Genomic DNA, 15354 nt, shown 5'->3' on the forward strand with positions numbered 1-15354 from the left:
AGAGTTGGGTCCTCTAGGGTTGCAGTACGGATTTCATCAAGAGTAAGAGCCTTAGGGACTGCATCACAGGTTACAGAGTGTACATATTCCTCGGCAACTTGCTGATGCTTGGTGATGGTGAAACTGTTGGCAGGATGTCGACTGATGTAATCAGCGGGATTGCCTGCACCCGGCTTGTATTTCACCGTAAAGTTGTATGGTTGCAGACGAAGAGCCCATCTCTCAATGCGAGCTGGTGGTTTGGACTTTGGATTATTGAAGATGGTCTCCAACGGTTTGTGGTCAGTGACTATCGTGGTGAAGGGTGCACCAAGCAGATACACATTGAAGTGTTCACAGCCCCATACAAGAGCAAGAGCTTCCTTCTCTGTCTGACTGTATCGTTGCTCAACATCTGTGAGAGAACGGCTGGCGTAGGCAATTACTACTCGGGAATCTGGTTGACCAGGTTTGTGTTGGGCTAAAACAGCACCTAATCCAACAGGACTAGCATCCACCGTTAATTCAGTGTCCATTGATGGATCAAAGTATGCAGCAGTCGCATTCTCTACTAGTGCATCTTTCACAGCATCAAATGCATTTTGCTCGATATCGCTCCAGTACCATGATGCATTTTTCTTCAGGAGCTCACGTAGAGGCTTCGTAATGGTAGCAAAATCTGGAATGAAGCGAGAACAGTAGTTTGCCATTCCCAGAAAACTATGTACTTCAGTGGACGTTGAAGGAGGTGCAGCGTTCTTGATATCTGCAACTTTCTTAGGATCTGGAGACAGACCTTTGTCACTAAGTACATGTCCAAAGAATTCAATTTTATGTTGATTGAACTCACACTTTGCTCGGCTTAACGTCAAATTCTTTTCTCGTAAGCGTTGCAATGTTGCACGAAGAGCTTTGTCGTGTTCAGCTTGGGTACGGCCATAAACAATGATGTCATCAGACATGTTGTCAGCATTAGGTATGTCTTGCAATACCTGGCTGATGATGTGCTGGAATACCTCGGCAGCACTGTTAATACCAAAACTCAGGCGCTTGTACCTATACAGACCTCGATGTGTCGTAAACGTTGTGATGAATCGACTCTCCTCATCAAGTTCAAGCTGATGATAGCCCTTGTTTAAATCTAACTTGCTGAATACAGTTGCACCATTCAAGCGGTAGATCATATCATCTACAGTCGTTGTAGGATGGCGTTCACGCATTATTGCCTTGTTGGGAACACGCATGTCCACACAAATGCGTATCTCATCTGGATTCTTCGGCTTTGGTGTAGTGACAATTGGGCTTACCCATGGTGTTGGGCCTGTTACTGGTTCAATGATATCTAGTTCTATCAGCCTATCCAGTTCAGCATCGACTTTCTTACGAGTATGGAATGGTTGTCGGCGATGTGGTTGGGCAACTGGAATTACATCTGGGTTGATATGCAGATGTACTTTGCTATCAGTATAACAACCTATGGATTTAAATCGATCAGAAAATTCAGCAACAATACCATCAACATTGTTTGCAGATTCCACTGCTACAGCATTAGAAAGCTGAAGTAGCCCCAATTTGGTTGAAGTCTTGTAACTGAGTAAAGACTCCTTTGCATTCCTAACAACATGGAATGTAGTAATGAGCATTGCATTCTTTGACTTAATCCCTGCAGTGAAAGTTCCAATCACTGGCAAGGCTACCTTTGAAGCATAGGCAGTGGCTTTGCCATTATAGTTCTCAAGCTTTGGGAACTGTTTTTTAAATTTTTCATAGTGGCACTCAGCAATGGTGTCAATGTTTGATCCAGTGTCAATGAGAACTTTGAGACAAATACCAGCAATGTATACACATGTCTCTGGGTTGTTTGGAAGATCATTCCATTCTGTGATTGCTTGTACTCCATAAGTATAATCACATTCACTGTCATCTGAGACTGGTTGTAATGAAATGTTGTCTTGTACATTGTTAACATTCTTGATTTGAGGTGCAATATTGTGTTTACCACCTCGACCCCTATGACCTGATCCTCGTACAGTGCTTTTATTCATTGACTGTGGTTTCTTTAGTGCGGAACGACACATAGCACCAAAATGACCTAGTTTTCCACACTCATAGCACTTCTTACCTTGAGCAGGACAAACATTATCTTGGTGTGGGTAGTCTCCTCCACAATTGTAACATTTATTGTTGACACCCTCTGATGTGGGTCGTTGTGACTGCTTGAGCCTTGTTCCTTGACCCCAGTTGTGACGTAGTTCTCGGCTAAATTTACTGTTAGGTTTGCCATGATATCTTCTTTGATCACGGTGTCCTCCCTGAACCTTACGTACCTCATCACTGTTAGTAACAGTGGCAGAACCGTTATTAGCACTGCACTCCATGACACGAGCATCACGTGCAGCATCTTCCATTCGACGAGCCATATCCAGTATCTTGGTAAGAGAACTGTCATCATCAACAAGTTCTAGAGCTCTTCGACGGAGACGTGTAGATGTGCATGTTTCAATTATTTGCTGTTTGATTTCTTTGTCAACATCAGCAAACTCACAATGGGCTGCTAAACCCTGCAGACGTGTGTGGTATTGATCCACAGTTTCATTAGAGAGTTGTTTTGCTCTCCTGAAATGCATAATTTCCATTGCAGTATTTTGCCTTGGTTTGAAATGCTCTGTTAGTTTGGCTTTGGCAGTGTCATAATCTTTGGCACCACCAGTGTCTTTCAGTGTGTCAAAGATGTCACAAACTCTATCACCTGCATAATGAAGTAGAAAGGCACGCTTTCTTTCAGCACTTTTGATGTCAGAAACTATCAACAAATTTTCAAACCTTTTAAGCCATTTGACCCACCTCTGTGACAGGTTTGTCTGGTCACAGTCAGGATCAAATGCAGGAAACTGAGGTATATTTGCCATTTTTACTGAATAAATGTAACTTATCACTTAAATGTTCCTCAGAATATTAAACACATACTGCACTGTATATGTTAGTCAAGAATTCACTGTAATTACTTTAATTTTGCAAAGCACACAAGCATTTTAATGCAAAAGTTCACAACAGTGCACACTATAGCAGCAACTGACTTCTTACCTAGCCCTTGTGTACATGTGTTGTTCCTACTCACAGCAGCAGCACAGCAGTTGGCACAGCAGTTGGTACAGCAGTTGGTACAGCAGTTGGTGCAGCAGTTGGTACAGCAGTCAGTTCAGTGTGATGAATTTTGTAGCACGAAGCGTCGTTTCGTAACCAAAACATCAGGTTTTGTACACATCAAAGCGTCGTTTCGTACACAACGTCGGCAGATTCCTCAGTACTGTTTCTTTAGCACAGCTTGGGTAGCACACAGCTTGGGTAGCACACAGCATTGGTTAGCACACAGCATCGTTTAGCACACAGCATTGGTTAGCACACAGCATCGGTTAGCATACAGCATCGGGTATGGCGCTCACAGCTTCTCTTCCTTCTCCAGGCAGCATGCTTCTCCCTTGTGTTTGAAACTGAACAAATACCTGCGTTCACAGTTCATCCTCGTCGCCAATGTGGTGTTTGTGTGTTACTGAGGAAGTCTTGGTTGTAGGGTTGATGTAAAGTCATGACTTGGTTACTGACTTTAATACTTAATATGATTACATGACTAGTAGCTACCAAGCTTGGCGGGCGTCCTGTATGCTCTCTTGTTTACCTCCTCTCTCTCTCTGGCGTCCCAGCCGCCGCACATAGAAAACGGATGGTACCATTTTCTGTGAACATGACAGTTACCTTCCTATTTGATCTTCATTGTAAGATCATATAGGAAGGTATCTCTTTCACTCTCAAATATAGTCAAAAATAATTTTGCTTTTGTTTATTTCCTAAGAGCATTGCGCATTTGTAGCGTTATAGTCATTAGACACTAGAATAAATAAAATCTACAATCAACTCAACAAAAGTAAGATATCCCAGTTGTTTTCTTAGTAAAGTACTTGCAAAGATTAAAATAATGTTTACTATGGTCAGATAAGTAGCTTTTAAACCCCCGTATTCTTGTCCAAAAAACAGGTCTTTCAGATATGGTCAACAAAGTTCAACACTACACAAACACGTGAGATCGAGCATCCCATGGGGGAAAATTCTTGTTTAATTTATCCTCAAAAGTGTGGTTTTAAAGGAAAAATATTTGAATTTACTTTTATTAATAACAAGATGGGGGTCCCCGGTGATACCCGGGTTGACTAAAATAAATAAATATAAATATATAAATATTTATATATATTGTTTTGTTCCAGACTACTGCAAAGATGGCTGTAGACAGGAACTCATCCCAACCCAATTATTTTGCTACACTCCCCAGCATGCCAGCGACTACATGCCCTTTATCAGGCGGAGATCCTGAGACAGATAGAGGACCTGGGCTAGTGAAAGTTCAGGAGCCTGACACAAGTCTTGGGGCTGACACAGGTCCTGGGGCTGACACAGGTCCTGGGGCTGACACAGGTCCTGGGGCTGACACAGGTCCTGGGGCTGACACAGGTCCTGGGGCTGACACAGGTCCTGGGGCTGACACAGGTCCTGGGGCTGACACAGGTCCTGGGGCTGACACAGGTCCTGGGGCTGACACAGATCCTGGGGCTGACAGAGGGTGGGGCTGGCGAGTGAGGTTGTGGGCCAGCAATGTGTCGGTGGAGCCGGTGTTGTTCGTCTGCAACCTGTGCTCTCAGATATCGTATGTGTCCTCTCAGGACCTTATGGTGGAAAAAGCCTGTAAGGTTAGTGAAGACGTGCTTCGTCGAACATAATTCTCACCATATTCAACCAAAACATATTGTGTTCAATATATATATATATTAAATATATGAATATATTATTGTATATTGCATGTTTTGAGAGGTCTACGACAGTGGAACCGTCAATGTGCGCACAGGTGAACTTCGGACTGAGTGAAGACGTCTGCGGGAGCCTGAAGGAACATGATGACTCTCAGAAAGCCGTCCAGGACTTGGTTTCCAGCTTCCTAATGTACCGGTCCATCTTCGAGACGGCTATCCAGGTATGGACAGGCGAAAAGTCACAACTGGAAGGTTTTTTAAGTCGTGAGTTGATAGAGCGGGAGAGATATAATGAATTAATTCCTGGCAAGGTAGATATATATGATACGGATATGTGAGGTATATTACTTCTTACCCTCCTCCTCCTCCTCCTCCTCCTTCTTCTTCTCCTCCTCCTCCTCCTCCTCCTCCTCCTCCTCCTCCTTCTTCTTCGATCAATAGGTGTCCTTTAAATCTATTCTTCTTATATTTTAACGTGACATAATTTAGTGTTAGCTGGATAACATAAAGAAAAAACAAGCGTGTTTTCAAAATATTTAATTAACTAAATGAACAAATCCATAAGGGCCGTGCTGAAGATTCGAATCTACGTCCGAAAGGATCCCAGACGCACCTTAATCGACTGTACCACGACATGGTTAAAAGAATTGCAACCGGGAGTTCAATTGACCTTACACGGATCCTGCAGTCTAGCCGAGACATAATTCTTCTTTATTGAACTCCCGGTTGCAATTCTTTTAACAATGTCGTGGTACAGTCGATTAAGGTGCGTCTGGGATCCTCTCGGACGTAGATTCGAACCCTCATCACGGCCCTTGTGGATTTGTTCATTTGATGCATCACGCTATTGTGATTTCAGTGTTTAATTAATTAGCTTTTCATTCCGCACAATAACGCCGTGGGTCAAAAATGTTGATCACGCTGCATGTCGCAGCCTAGGAATTATGGCACTACCAGAGATAACTGACTGACCTGCAAGACTATTTTAGCATTGAATATAGCTTTAAACTGAGAGGAATTCCTGTTGAATATACAATATATACCAAGCAGTTTGGCGTGACAGAGAGGCCGTTAGAAATACCCTGAAGGTAATCTATCACTTTTGTGATGTATCTTTACTATCTCAATAAATTTGCATGAGCTTGGAGAGAGGTAACATCGGGGTGACCACCCTACAGGTAGTGTGGGTGCTGGTGCTGGGGTCGTGGAGCGACCGGTGGGGCCGCCGCATGCCCTTGATGTTCTCACTGGCCTGCCTGCTCCTGGAGTCAGCAGTCTACCTAATTATAAGTCTCTGCCCTTCGTGTCGCATGGAGGTGATTCTCATTGGGTCTCTGCCGTATTCCCTCAGTGGTGGGACTCACGGCCTCCTCATGCTCTGCTTCGCGCACCTCGCGGATCTCTCCAAGCCACGTTAGTGAATCGCTCTGTCTCGTTAGCGCAATCTTGTCGCGGGTGACTCTCATGTTGTGTTCCTGACGGTGTTGTGACGCGAGGGGTTTGTTTAGAGGCTGGTGAAAACGGGTGGAGTGTGTATTCACTCCACTACGGGCTCACCATAGCCCGTGCTACTTGGATCTTTTAGTTCCAGGTAGCGAATCTTTGACAACAACAAACAACGGGTGGAGTGTAAACTGAGTGAAAGTGGAAAAATAAGGGCATGGAGGGAATTATTTTTTGGATGATATTGTAATGTGTAAGGCGGTCTTGCACTGGTTACTGGACTGTGACATTTGGGAGTGAGTTTGTGCATGATCATGTGTTCTGTGGTGAATAAGTTTGTACATGTCACGTTGGTACATGATGGGTGAGTTTGTATATGACACCTTGCATTATAGCAGGCAAATCTATTTACATATGTCCGTGCTGTGTATGTGTGTAATTACGCATTATACTGAGTGGTGGTATAATGTATACTGAGAAGTACATTATAATATGCACGATCGTGGCCAGGTAGACGTACGACCCGCATGGGGTTCCTGGACGCAGCCTACTACCTCGGGGCGCCCGTAGGAACGGCGTTAGTGGGTCCGCTCCTGGACGCTGGGGGCTACGTGGCGGCCTTCCCGGCTGTCATCGCTATCTACGGCGTCTGCATCCTCTACGTCGCTGTCAGAATACATCGTCCACAACAAAGCACTTCACAGGTAATGCTACTGTATTGTATGCTATTGTATTTAGCTAAATAATGCTACGGAAGGAACCTTTCTGGTGAGTTGCAAATTGTTTTAGAGATGTTGACCAGACCACACACTAGAAAGTGGAGGGACGACGACGTTTCGGTCCGTCCTGGACCATTCTCAAGTCGATTCATTGATTTAGAGATCATAAAATCATAAAAGCATATAGAATAAATTAAATATCGTGATAAAGCGTAAAGTTTGTGTGTTTATACAGCACATATAATGGACATGAGAAGAGAACAGAAGTTGGGATAGATAGACGGTGGAAAGGAGCGGTGTCCTAGTCACCTAGATCATAGGGGATCGAACGCCGATCTTCTTCCTGCAAGAAGGAAATCTTTGCTCTGCTGACCAAACCAAGTGATTTTGCCTTTACTTGCCACTGTTCTGTATGCTAAACACCATAACCTGACAGCTGGGGCTGAAATTAGACTCTTAATTACTTGTTTATGGACGTCAGTAAAAAATAATTAGGCTGTGTATAATGTGTATATATATATATATATATATATATATATATATATATATATATATATATATATATATATATATATATATATATATAAATCGGTGAAGTAAATATACATGCACCTAGCCAAAGGTGAAGAGTTTCTAGCCAAAACAGCAAGCCTTAGAGCTCACAAAAAAGGTGCAAAAGCACTGCATAAGAACAATCTCAGCACTCCAGGAAATATCTGGTGTGTGTTCACTGTGTCACAGCTCCAGTACCAGTACCAGATGAGCTCGGCGTGTTAGTGTCTGGTACAAGACTGTACCACCAATCTCTTTACTCACCCATCCCGTTGTACCTTGTATATGTATAAATAGCGGTAATAACTTAATAATGATAGTATTAATACACATAAACATATTTCCTATTTTCTTGCAGCTGAAGATGAGGTCATTGCAGTCTTTAATATTCCCAACAGTAGTCCATGTGGATCTGTACCTTTATCCATCAAATGAATCACCTGCTATACTGGGATTGAGTAATCCACGATTACCTCAGTAAATCCAAAGATGACAGCATTAATCCCATTCTCCGTCTTAGTGTAATTACTTGCAGGTGATCACACGAGTACAGGAGACAGTCTACTGGACTAGTCAATCCCCCTCACTACCCTATTGTGAGTGGATTTGCAATGAAAATATTTTCTAGGAAACAAGACATGAGAAAAAAAGTTCCATCAATTTTAAATTTCCCAGATAACCTCTTTTTGGATATTATTTTTTCATGGATATTCCTGTGCGAGCCCTAAGCCTCTGGCTGACCCACTTTAGTGTTACTTGTTTCAGTCTTACTTAAGCAGTGTGTATTAATGACTCGTATGTTGGCTTCGCTAAATTCAAGTTCAAGTACATTTACTGAGACAATAAAATGCATCTCAAAGGGATAGAGTAACTTAGGCTATTTCTAGTCTCCGTTCAGTTAGATTTAATATATTTAACTACATTTTCTGTTCTGTTAAATCTCAGTTAAAATCCTTATTTGGTTATTATCTTACATGGCGCTGTGTTAGATAATGTTCCAGTGGTCTGTCGGTGTTGGCCATTGACCTCCACACAACATGTACTCAGATTCTTCCTCAGATGTCATTAGTTGGAGTTAAAAAATATCGAAGAAATACTTGATTTGTCCCTAGTGTTTCTATTACCTATAACATGCCAGTAAAAAATTACTAAATAAATATTTGATGCCGATATGATCACTTGGCCACGTTGATAGAAACAGATTTAACGATCGTGAGTTTGAAGCTCTAATGACCTTGTTTCAACAGGAGCCGTCCGGATGTGCGACAACGGTGCGCGAAGCCGGACGACTGTGCACGACGGCCTGCGACGTGGCGCAGCTCTACGATGCTGTGCACGTCACCGTCCAGCCTCGTCCACAGCGCGCCACTGCGCACATTCTTCTTCTCATCCTGGCTATGATGTGCGACTCTCTGCCTATCTGGGGTCAGTGGAGCGTGATTCATCATAATCATCGCATCATGCTTATCATATCTTGCCTGTCTGGGGTCAATGGAGCATCATCGCTCATCAATGCGTAGTGCTGCGTGACCATTCACTGATAAGGCGACTGTTGTCACCCTATAAAACCTGACGATAGTCTACCTCAGGTACCTAGACAAATTATCAACAATTATGTAGTGCTCGACCTGCATCCGGCAACTGTTGCCACCTGTAAATTAAAGAGGTCCTGTAGGGTCCGTATATAAGCTGTAGCCGACTAGAAGGAACACGGGAGACATCTCCCGTCACGCAGGGTGCAGTCGCACCTCCACAGATCTCCAGTATCAGCTCTTGATACTGGTAATGGCTCAAAAGGGCCACCACTTACGGGTATTCATGCCCGTGCCACCTTTTGGGTGGCTTAATCTTCATCAATCAATCAATCAATCAGAAGGAACACGGGAGACATCTCCCGTCACGCAGGGTGCAGTCGCACCTCCACAGATCTCCAGTATCAGCTCTTGATACTGGTAATGGCTCAAAAGGGCCTCCACTTACGGGTATTCATGCCCGTGCCACCTTTTGGGTGGCTTAATCTCCATCAATCAATCAATCAGAAGGAACGCGAGTAAGCTAAGTATCATATCAGAGCTAGATAACTGATGAAGAAACTTAGAAGTACCGTGTGTAAGCTGATACACCCTAGCACGCGGGTGAATAAGCTGAGATAGGTTTGAAGGACTACATCTCTCCTAAAGCACCCTACGGGATGGTTAGTCATACAGGGGAATGTGATCGGTAGCCTACACTGGCAAACTTTGTTATACATTATTAGGATATCTTCAAGAACACTTGAGTGAAGAAGGTAACTTTAAAGCTCTATATAGGTACCTCAAACCGACAGATCTTAAGTGTCTAATAACTGAGTATTCAATAATGTAAGGTAATCATCAGGAGAAAGCATTTAACCATAAGATCGTGAGATCACGACCCAGTTCCTGCTCACAGAGAATACACGAGTACTCAAGAATAGGGAGAGTCGTCACTTGGGGAGGAGGAAGAAGAGAGAACATTAAAATGTACACAACTATACTATTCCCCAATTGCTAGTTTCAACACCCGGAATACACTGAATAACACTGTGGTTGGAGATAAGCGCATACTGAATAAACTGATCTCGAACCACAAACTCCAGCCAACCGTATCCAGGTAATTACCCGTCTCACCACACACACAAATCTATACGCAAGAAGTCCTCAACTCTGCTGTCGACTCGTATACCAAAGCCAGGTCCAGACTCGAAACGTTTCAATCAATGTCCCCCACATGGGAAAACGATGTGCCGTTCTTCTGCAGTTTTCGTCACGGTAAAATTTAGTACAACAGTATATGCAACAACTAAAATACAACACAAATGCTTTATGCGGCCTAGCAGGTCCGAATCTAAGCTGAAACTGCCTAGCAGAGTGGAATGCAAACTGAAACAGCCTAGTGGGGCCATGGTAGGCAGAAGCAGCCTAGCAGGGCCGTGAGTAACTCCTGGTGATGATATATTTCAGGTGAGGCCAACGTGAAATACTTGTTCGTCCAGCGCGCCCTCGGCTGGGGCCACACCGAGTACAGTCGCTGGGGGACCTTCGCTTCCCTCTTCAGCGTGTGCGGTGAGTTTCTTCCCCTTTTGCAATCCCTCACTCTCTCACCTGGCAGAATCTCTCACTATCTCTTCATAGCAGAGTCCCTCACTCCTCTCTTCAAGGTAGACTCTTTCACCCCTCGCTGAGTCCCACACCTTCCCCTTGGTAGAGTGCCCTCACCGTCTCATCATTGGTCACTGTCGAGTCCCTCACTCCGGAAGTCCCTTCACCATCGTACCTCTCACCCTGGTAGTGCCCTTAACCCTCTTACTCTCTCATAAACAGTGATGGTGGTAGGGATTAGTAACAGTGATAGTGATGGTGGTAGGGATTAGTAACAGTGATAGTGATGGTGGTAGGGATTAGTAACAGTGATAGTGATGGTGGTAGTGGTTGCCAACAGTGATGGTGGCAGTGGTTCCGGTGCTGAGTGCTGTGGCGGGTGTGGCGGACGGCTGGATAGGTGTCGTGGGCGGGATCTCCAAGACCTGTGGCAGCGTAGTCTATGGTCTGGTCACCTCAACTAGCCTCACCTGGCTGATCTGGACAGGTAAGTGTCCTTCTCCACATGATTGACTCAAACATAAAAATAAAAATAGAGATTGATTGATTGGAAGATGTTTGGAGTGAATGTGATGTTTGGTCGTGTAACATCTTAGAGTGTCTATGGGACCTCGGCCGATAAAATAAAGATAGTACACATTTTATATCGAATTTTCAGCCCCAACAATTTACCAACGAGTCGGAACTATTATCTTATAATCTCTTATTGTTATGGTTCCGGTTATATAGTCACTAAATCGTTCATAAAATGGGATTGACAGCTTCTTGAATATCTAGTCCTTCCTGTTCAACACGGCTCTTCCCACTTCATTTCCTTTCTTTCTAATGCCTTAGAACATTGTCTTTGGGCAATAATGCATTACTAATTACTAATGATTCATTAGTAATGAATCCAGACAGTTTTGTTTCTGTGAGTGCAAATGAAACCAGGTTTTCTTGTTTGTCCATTGTTTCTAAAGTTAAGACACCTTCTGTGTGTGTGTCTATTTACTATTTGTGTCTGCTGAATCGAGCTACTAGCTCTAGACCCTGCATTTCTAACCATTCTGTGGTGTGTGTGTGTGTGTGTGAGAGAGAGAGAGAGAGAGAGAGAGAGAGAGAGAGAGAGAGAGAGAGAGAGAGAGAGAGAGAGAGAGAGACAGAGAGACAGAGAGACAGAGAGAGAGAGACAGAGAGACAGAGAGAGAGAGAGAGAGAGAGAGAGAGAGAGAGAGAGAGAGAGAGAGAGAGAGAGAGAGAGAGAGAGAGAGAGAGAGAGAGAGAGAGAGAGAGAGAGAGAGAGAGAGAGAGAGAGAGAGAGACAGAGACATACAGAGAGAGACAGAGAGACAGAGAGACAGAGAGACAGAGAGAGACAGAGAGACAGAGAGACAGACAGACTAAATTACATAAAATACACTTTAAAATACCATTATACATGTAGAATATACCATTGTCAGCAAGAGGAGACGTGCGGACTTGTTGCAGGAGCGGCAGTGTCCGGGGGGAGGAACATGGCGCCGGTCTCCATCCGCTCTCTCTTGTCTAAGCTGGCGGGGCCTCGCGCCGTTGGTAAGTCCTTCCTGCGCTGTGAGTGTCGGGGGAGCGTAGTGATGGTATGGTGAGAATGTGGTGAGGATGTTGTGAGGGAATGTTGTGATGTTGTTAATTGTGTGGGGGAATGTGTAGTGAGGGTGTTGGGGGGAGTGAGAGGGTGGGGTGAGGGGGGGGTAGTGAGAATGTATAATGATGGTGTGGGGAAGGTATAGTGAGGGTTGTATATAGGGAGAGTGTGAGGAGGGTGTGGTGAGAGCGTGGTGAGGATGTGGGGAGTGCATTTTGGGAGTATGGTGATAGCACACTTAGGGTGTGTGATGAGAATATAGTGCAAGTATGGTGACGGTGGTGTACAAACATGGTGTGGGTGTAGTGAGTGTGACAAGGGTATATATTGTGAGAGTATGATGAGTTTGTGATGTTTTGAGAAACCTATGAAGTGTGAAGTGAGGAAGCATGAGGGAGTGAAGAAGATTGTGTGAAAATATGGTGGCGGGGGCCCACGAGACGTGAGATAAGAGCGTCTTAGGGAATGGTGAGGGTATAGTGTGTGTGTGTGTGGTGAAAGTATAGTGAGAGGGGGTATGAGTTATGACGCAAGAGCGTGTGAAACTAATGACCAGGGCATATTGTAACATTCACACAACATTACCTCGTCCAATGTTGCTGCAATGTTGTGAGTTAGTATAACTGAGGTGCATCACAGGGTCTTCCCCCCCCCACCCTCTCACCACAGGTAAGGTGTACGCGGTAATGGCCACAGCGGAGTCACTCCTGCCCTTCGCTGCTGCCCCACTCTACAACGCAGTCTACTCCGCTACCAACAGCACCAGACCCTCATCGTTCAACTTCCTCTCAGCAGGATTCAACTTTTGCCTCACCCTCATACTGCTGTGAGTATCCCACCCTCTCACCCCTCATTCACACCTTTTACTCACCCTGATACTCTGAATATCTCACACCAATGCCCTGAAATCCGTCTTTTAAATCATGTTCAGATTTTATAACAGAGTGATGTACAAGCTTTGTTTATTATGTATTATAGGATCTCTGTAGTGTACTTGGGTTCGTTCTCGATTCGCAATCGGGAATCCCGGGTGGGACAGAAATGGTTGGGCACGATTTCAATCACTTAATGCCACTGTTCACCTAGCAGTAAACATCCCTGTGTCAAGGAGGTCCCTAACTCCCTAACACCCAACAATTAGGCAACTGTTTTCAGGGGTGGCTGTCTCCGACTAAGTGAATTAACTGTTATTATCTTCTTTCTTCCTATAGAGTAGTGACGGTGTCGATGAAGATGGTATCAAGGAGAGGAGCTGCCGGTAAGACGCCAGCCTCCCCTGCTGCTGGAGATGCAGTGGACTACGTCCCAACCTGATGCATCAATATATATATATAACACAACACAGGTTAAATGATTCCCCCTGTTTTGTTTACCTTTGGATTGAGTTCGTATGGTCATAAGCTCGATGACTTTGAGACCTGTTTTAGTATCGGATCCAATGAGAAGGGATTGAGTTTGTGTTTGGGGTCTATGCAAAACAACAGAGATGAGTTGAAGTTTAAATCTTGTGAGGTTCTGTGTTACATACAGCATTTCTTTAGATATTTTTTTTTTAGCATGAGGGACCAGCACTGGGCTGGAAATTGAGTCACTCAACTCACACTTCTGAAAATAAAGCAAGTACATGATGTTTCGGATCGTCCCGGTTTATTATCTAGTCGTGTGACGCCCAAAACGTCGATATTTTCTTCATTTTCAGATCTGTGGGTTGACGTCTGTGGGTTGACGTCTATGAGTTGACGTCTGTGGGTTGACGTTTGTTTGTTGACGTCTGTGGGTTGACGTTTGTTTGTTGACGTCTGTGGGTTGAAGTTTCAGTGTTCATTCTATACACTGTCTTCTAATGTTGTTTTGTCTTTTCTTGATATTTTTAGTACAGTACTCATGACGTTCATGCCGCCAAGCTCCTGGACGAAATCTACGAAGTACTGGTACTTCTCTTCAAGGAACTGAATGTTCCAGTCCCCTCACCCCCACCAAAACCAGAAAGAACGCAATCACTGTGTATAACATTAAACGATTAAACAATGTTGAATAAGATTAAATAAGGTTGAGGTCCTTTCTGTAGGTAGCTTTCCCTTGTGAACTATTAGCTTGACTGTTACCATCTTTTCATATTTTTGTGTCTAGGGGTTAAAAAAAAAGGCTCAGCTCTTTCCACTCTTAAAGTTCAGTGTGTAGTGAGTTTATATTCAACACATCTGTTCCTAAAGTGATCCACAGGTCGACATAAAGTGATGTGATGATCAAGATATTATCAACACAACGAAGTTATTTCACAATGCCTGGGGGGGTAATGCTGATGAATATACCTGCTGGGGGTAATGTTAAAGTAATTCTTACCTCGAGGGATGCCAGGAATACATTAGCAAGCTGATCGGTAATTCCAGAACAAATTGTCATGCTGAATTGCTGGTGGTAGAATGGAGAGGCCGGGGCAGATGAAACAGATTTTTCTTTGAAATAAATTTATTGATTTGTGTATATGCCCCAACACGTGCGAAATTACTTTATTTAGAGCTGAATTTTTTTTGGCAATCTGACAAACTTTTATTAATGAAAACTACTCGGGCTCCAAATACGCAGTAGGAATTAATAAGACACGAGTTGATGTGATGGAATGCACTTGTACTATTTTCAAACCTATTTCTGTCAGATACCAAATGCCGTCATTGCAATAGCTATTGTAGCGATTCCTGACCTTTTTTTTTATTTAGAGGAACTCTTGAAGTGGTTCATTAAATCTCGGGATATTTCTACCTGGCTAACACACACATTAGGTTCCGTAAGGTGGTCACGTAATCTGAGGCCACAAGCCCACATTAGCAGAACAACAACTGCTTCGCGTGACATACTGGCCAACATCCGTGTACCCACCAAACACACACCGAAACTACGACGTTGGTGCAACGTTCGAGCAAGTTTTAACACCTCCTAACCAGTTATAACAACCAATATAGCAAGTTGTAACAACGTTGTAATACGTCATAAACACGTTAAGCCAAGATGTAGCAACTTTATTTCAAGTTGTTACAAGCGGAAAGTAGAGACAGTTTCGGTTTGTGTTTCCAGGGAATCCTTCAGAAACTTGGACAAAGGAGCTTTTCGGGCCTTATACCGCGAAGGTGAGACCCATCCCT

The 15354-nt window shown here is 43.8% G+C and overlaps 2 protein-coding genes across 2 annotated transcripts in view; one reads left to right on the forward strand and one right to left on the reverse strand.

Annotated features, from left to right (window-relative positions):
- LOC123759219 (crustacyanin-A1 subunit) overlaps positions 1-3647 on the reverse strand; it is an 18485-nt gene extending 14838 nt beyond the window's left edge. Inside the window, exon 1 of the mRNA XM_069324901.1 lies at positions 3483-3647. Coding sequence (XP_069181002.1) covers positions 3483-3499 — 17 coding nt within the window. The 5' untranslated portion in view covers positions 3500-3647. The remainder of the gene's footprint in view (positions 1-3482) is intronic.
- The window catches only part of LOC123759143 (proton-coupled folate transporter), a 16448-nt gene extending 2879 nt beyond the window's left edge, over positions 1-13569 (forward strand). The window contains exons 2-11 of the mRNA XM_045744014.2: positions 4239-4718; positions 4874-4999; positions 5957-6191; positions 6732-6925; positions 8740-8917; positions 10474-10575; positions 10952-11098; positions 12079-12162; positions 12884-13040; positions 13426-13569. Of these exons, the coding sequence (XP_045599970.2) occupies positions 4251-4718; positions 4874-4999; positions 5957-6191; positions 6732-6925; positions 8740-8917; positions 10474-10575; positions 10952-11098; positions 12079-12162; positions 12884-13040; positions 13426-13528 (1794 nt within the window). The 5' untranslated portion in view covers positions 4239-4250 and the 3' untranslated portion in view covers positions 13529-13569. The remainder of the gene's footprint in view (positions 1-4238; positions 4719-4873; positions 5000-5956; positions 6192-6731; positions 6926-8739; positions 8918-10473; positions 10576-10951; positions 11099-12078; positions 12163-12883; positions 13041-13425) is intronic.
- The last annotated feature ends 1785 nt before the right edge of the window (positions 13570-15354 follow it).

Source organism: Procambarus clarkii, chromosome 15 (assembly GCF_040958095.1).
Source record: "Procambarus clarkii isolate CNS0578487 chromosome 15, FALCON_Pclarkii_2.0, whole genome shotgun sequence".
Classification (NCBI taxonomy): domain Eukaryota; kingdom Metazoa; phylum Arthropoda; class Malacostraca; order Decapoda; family Cambaridae; genus Procambarus; species Procambarus clarkii.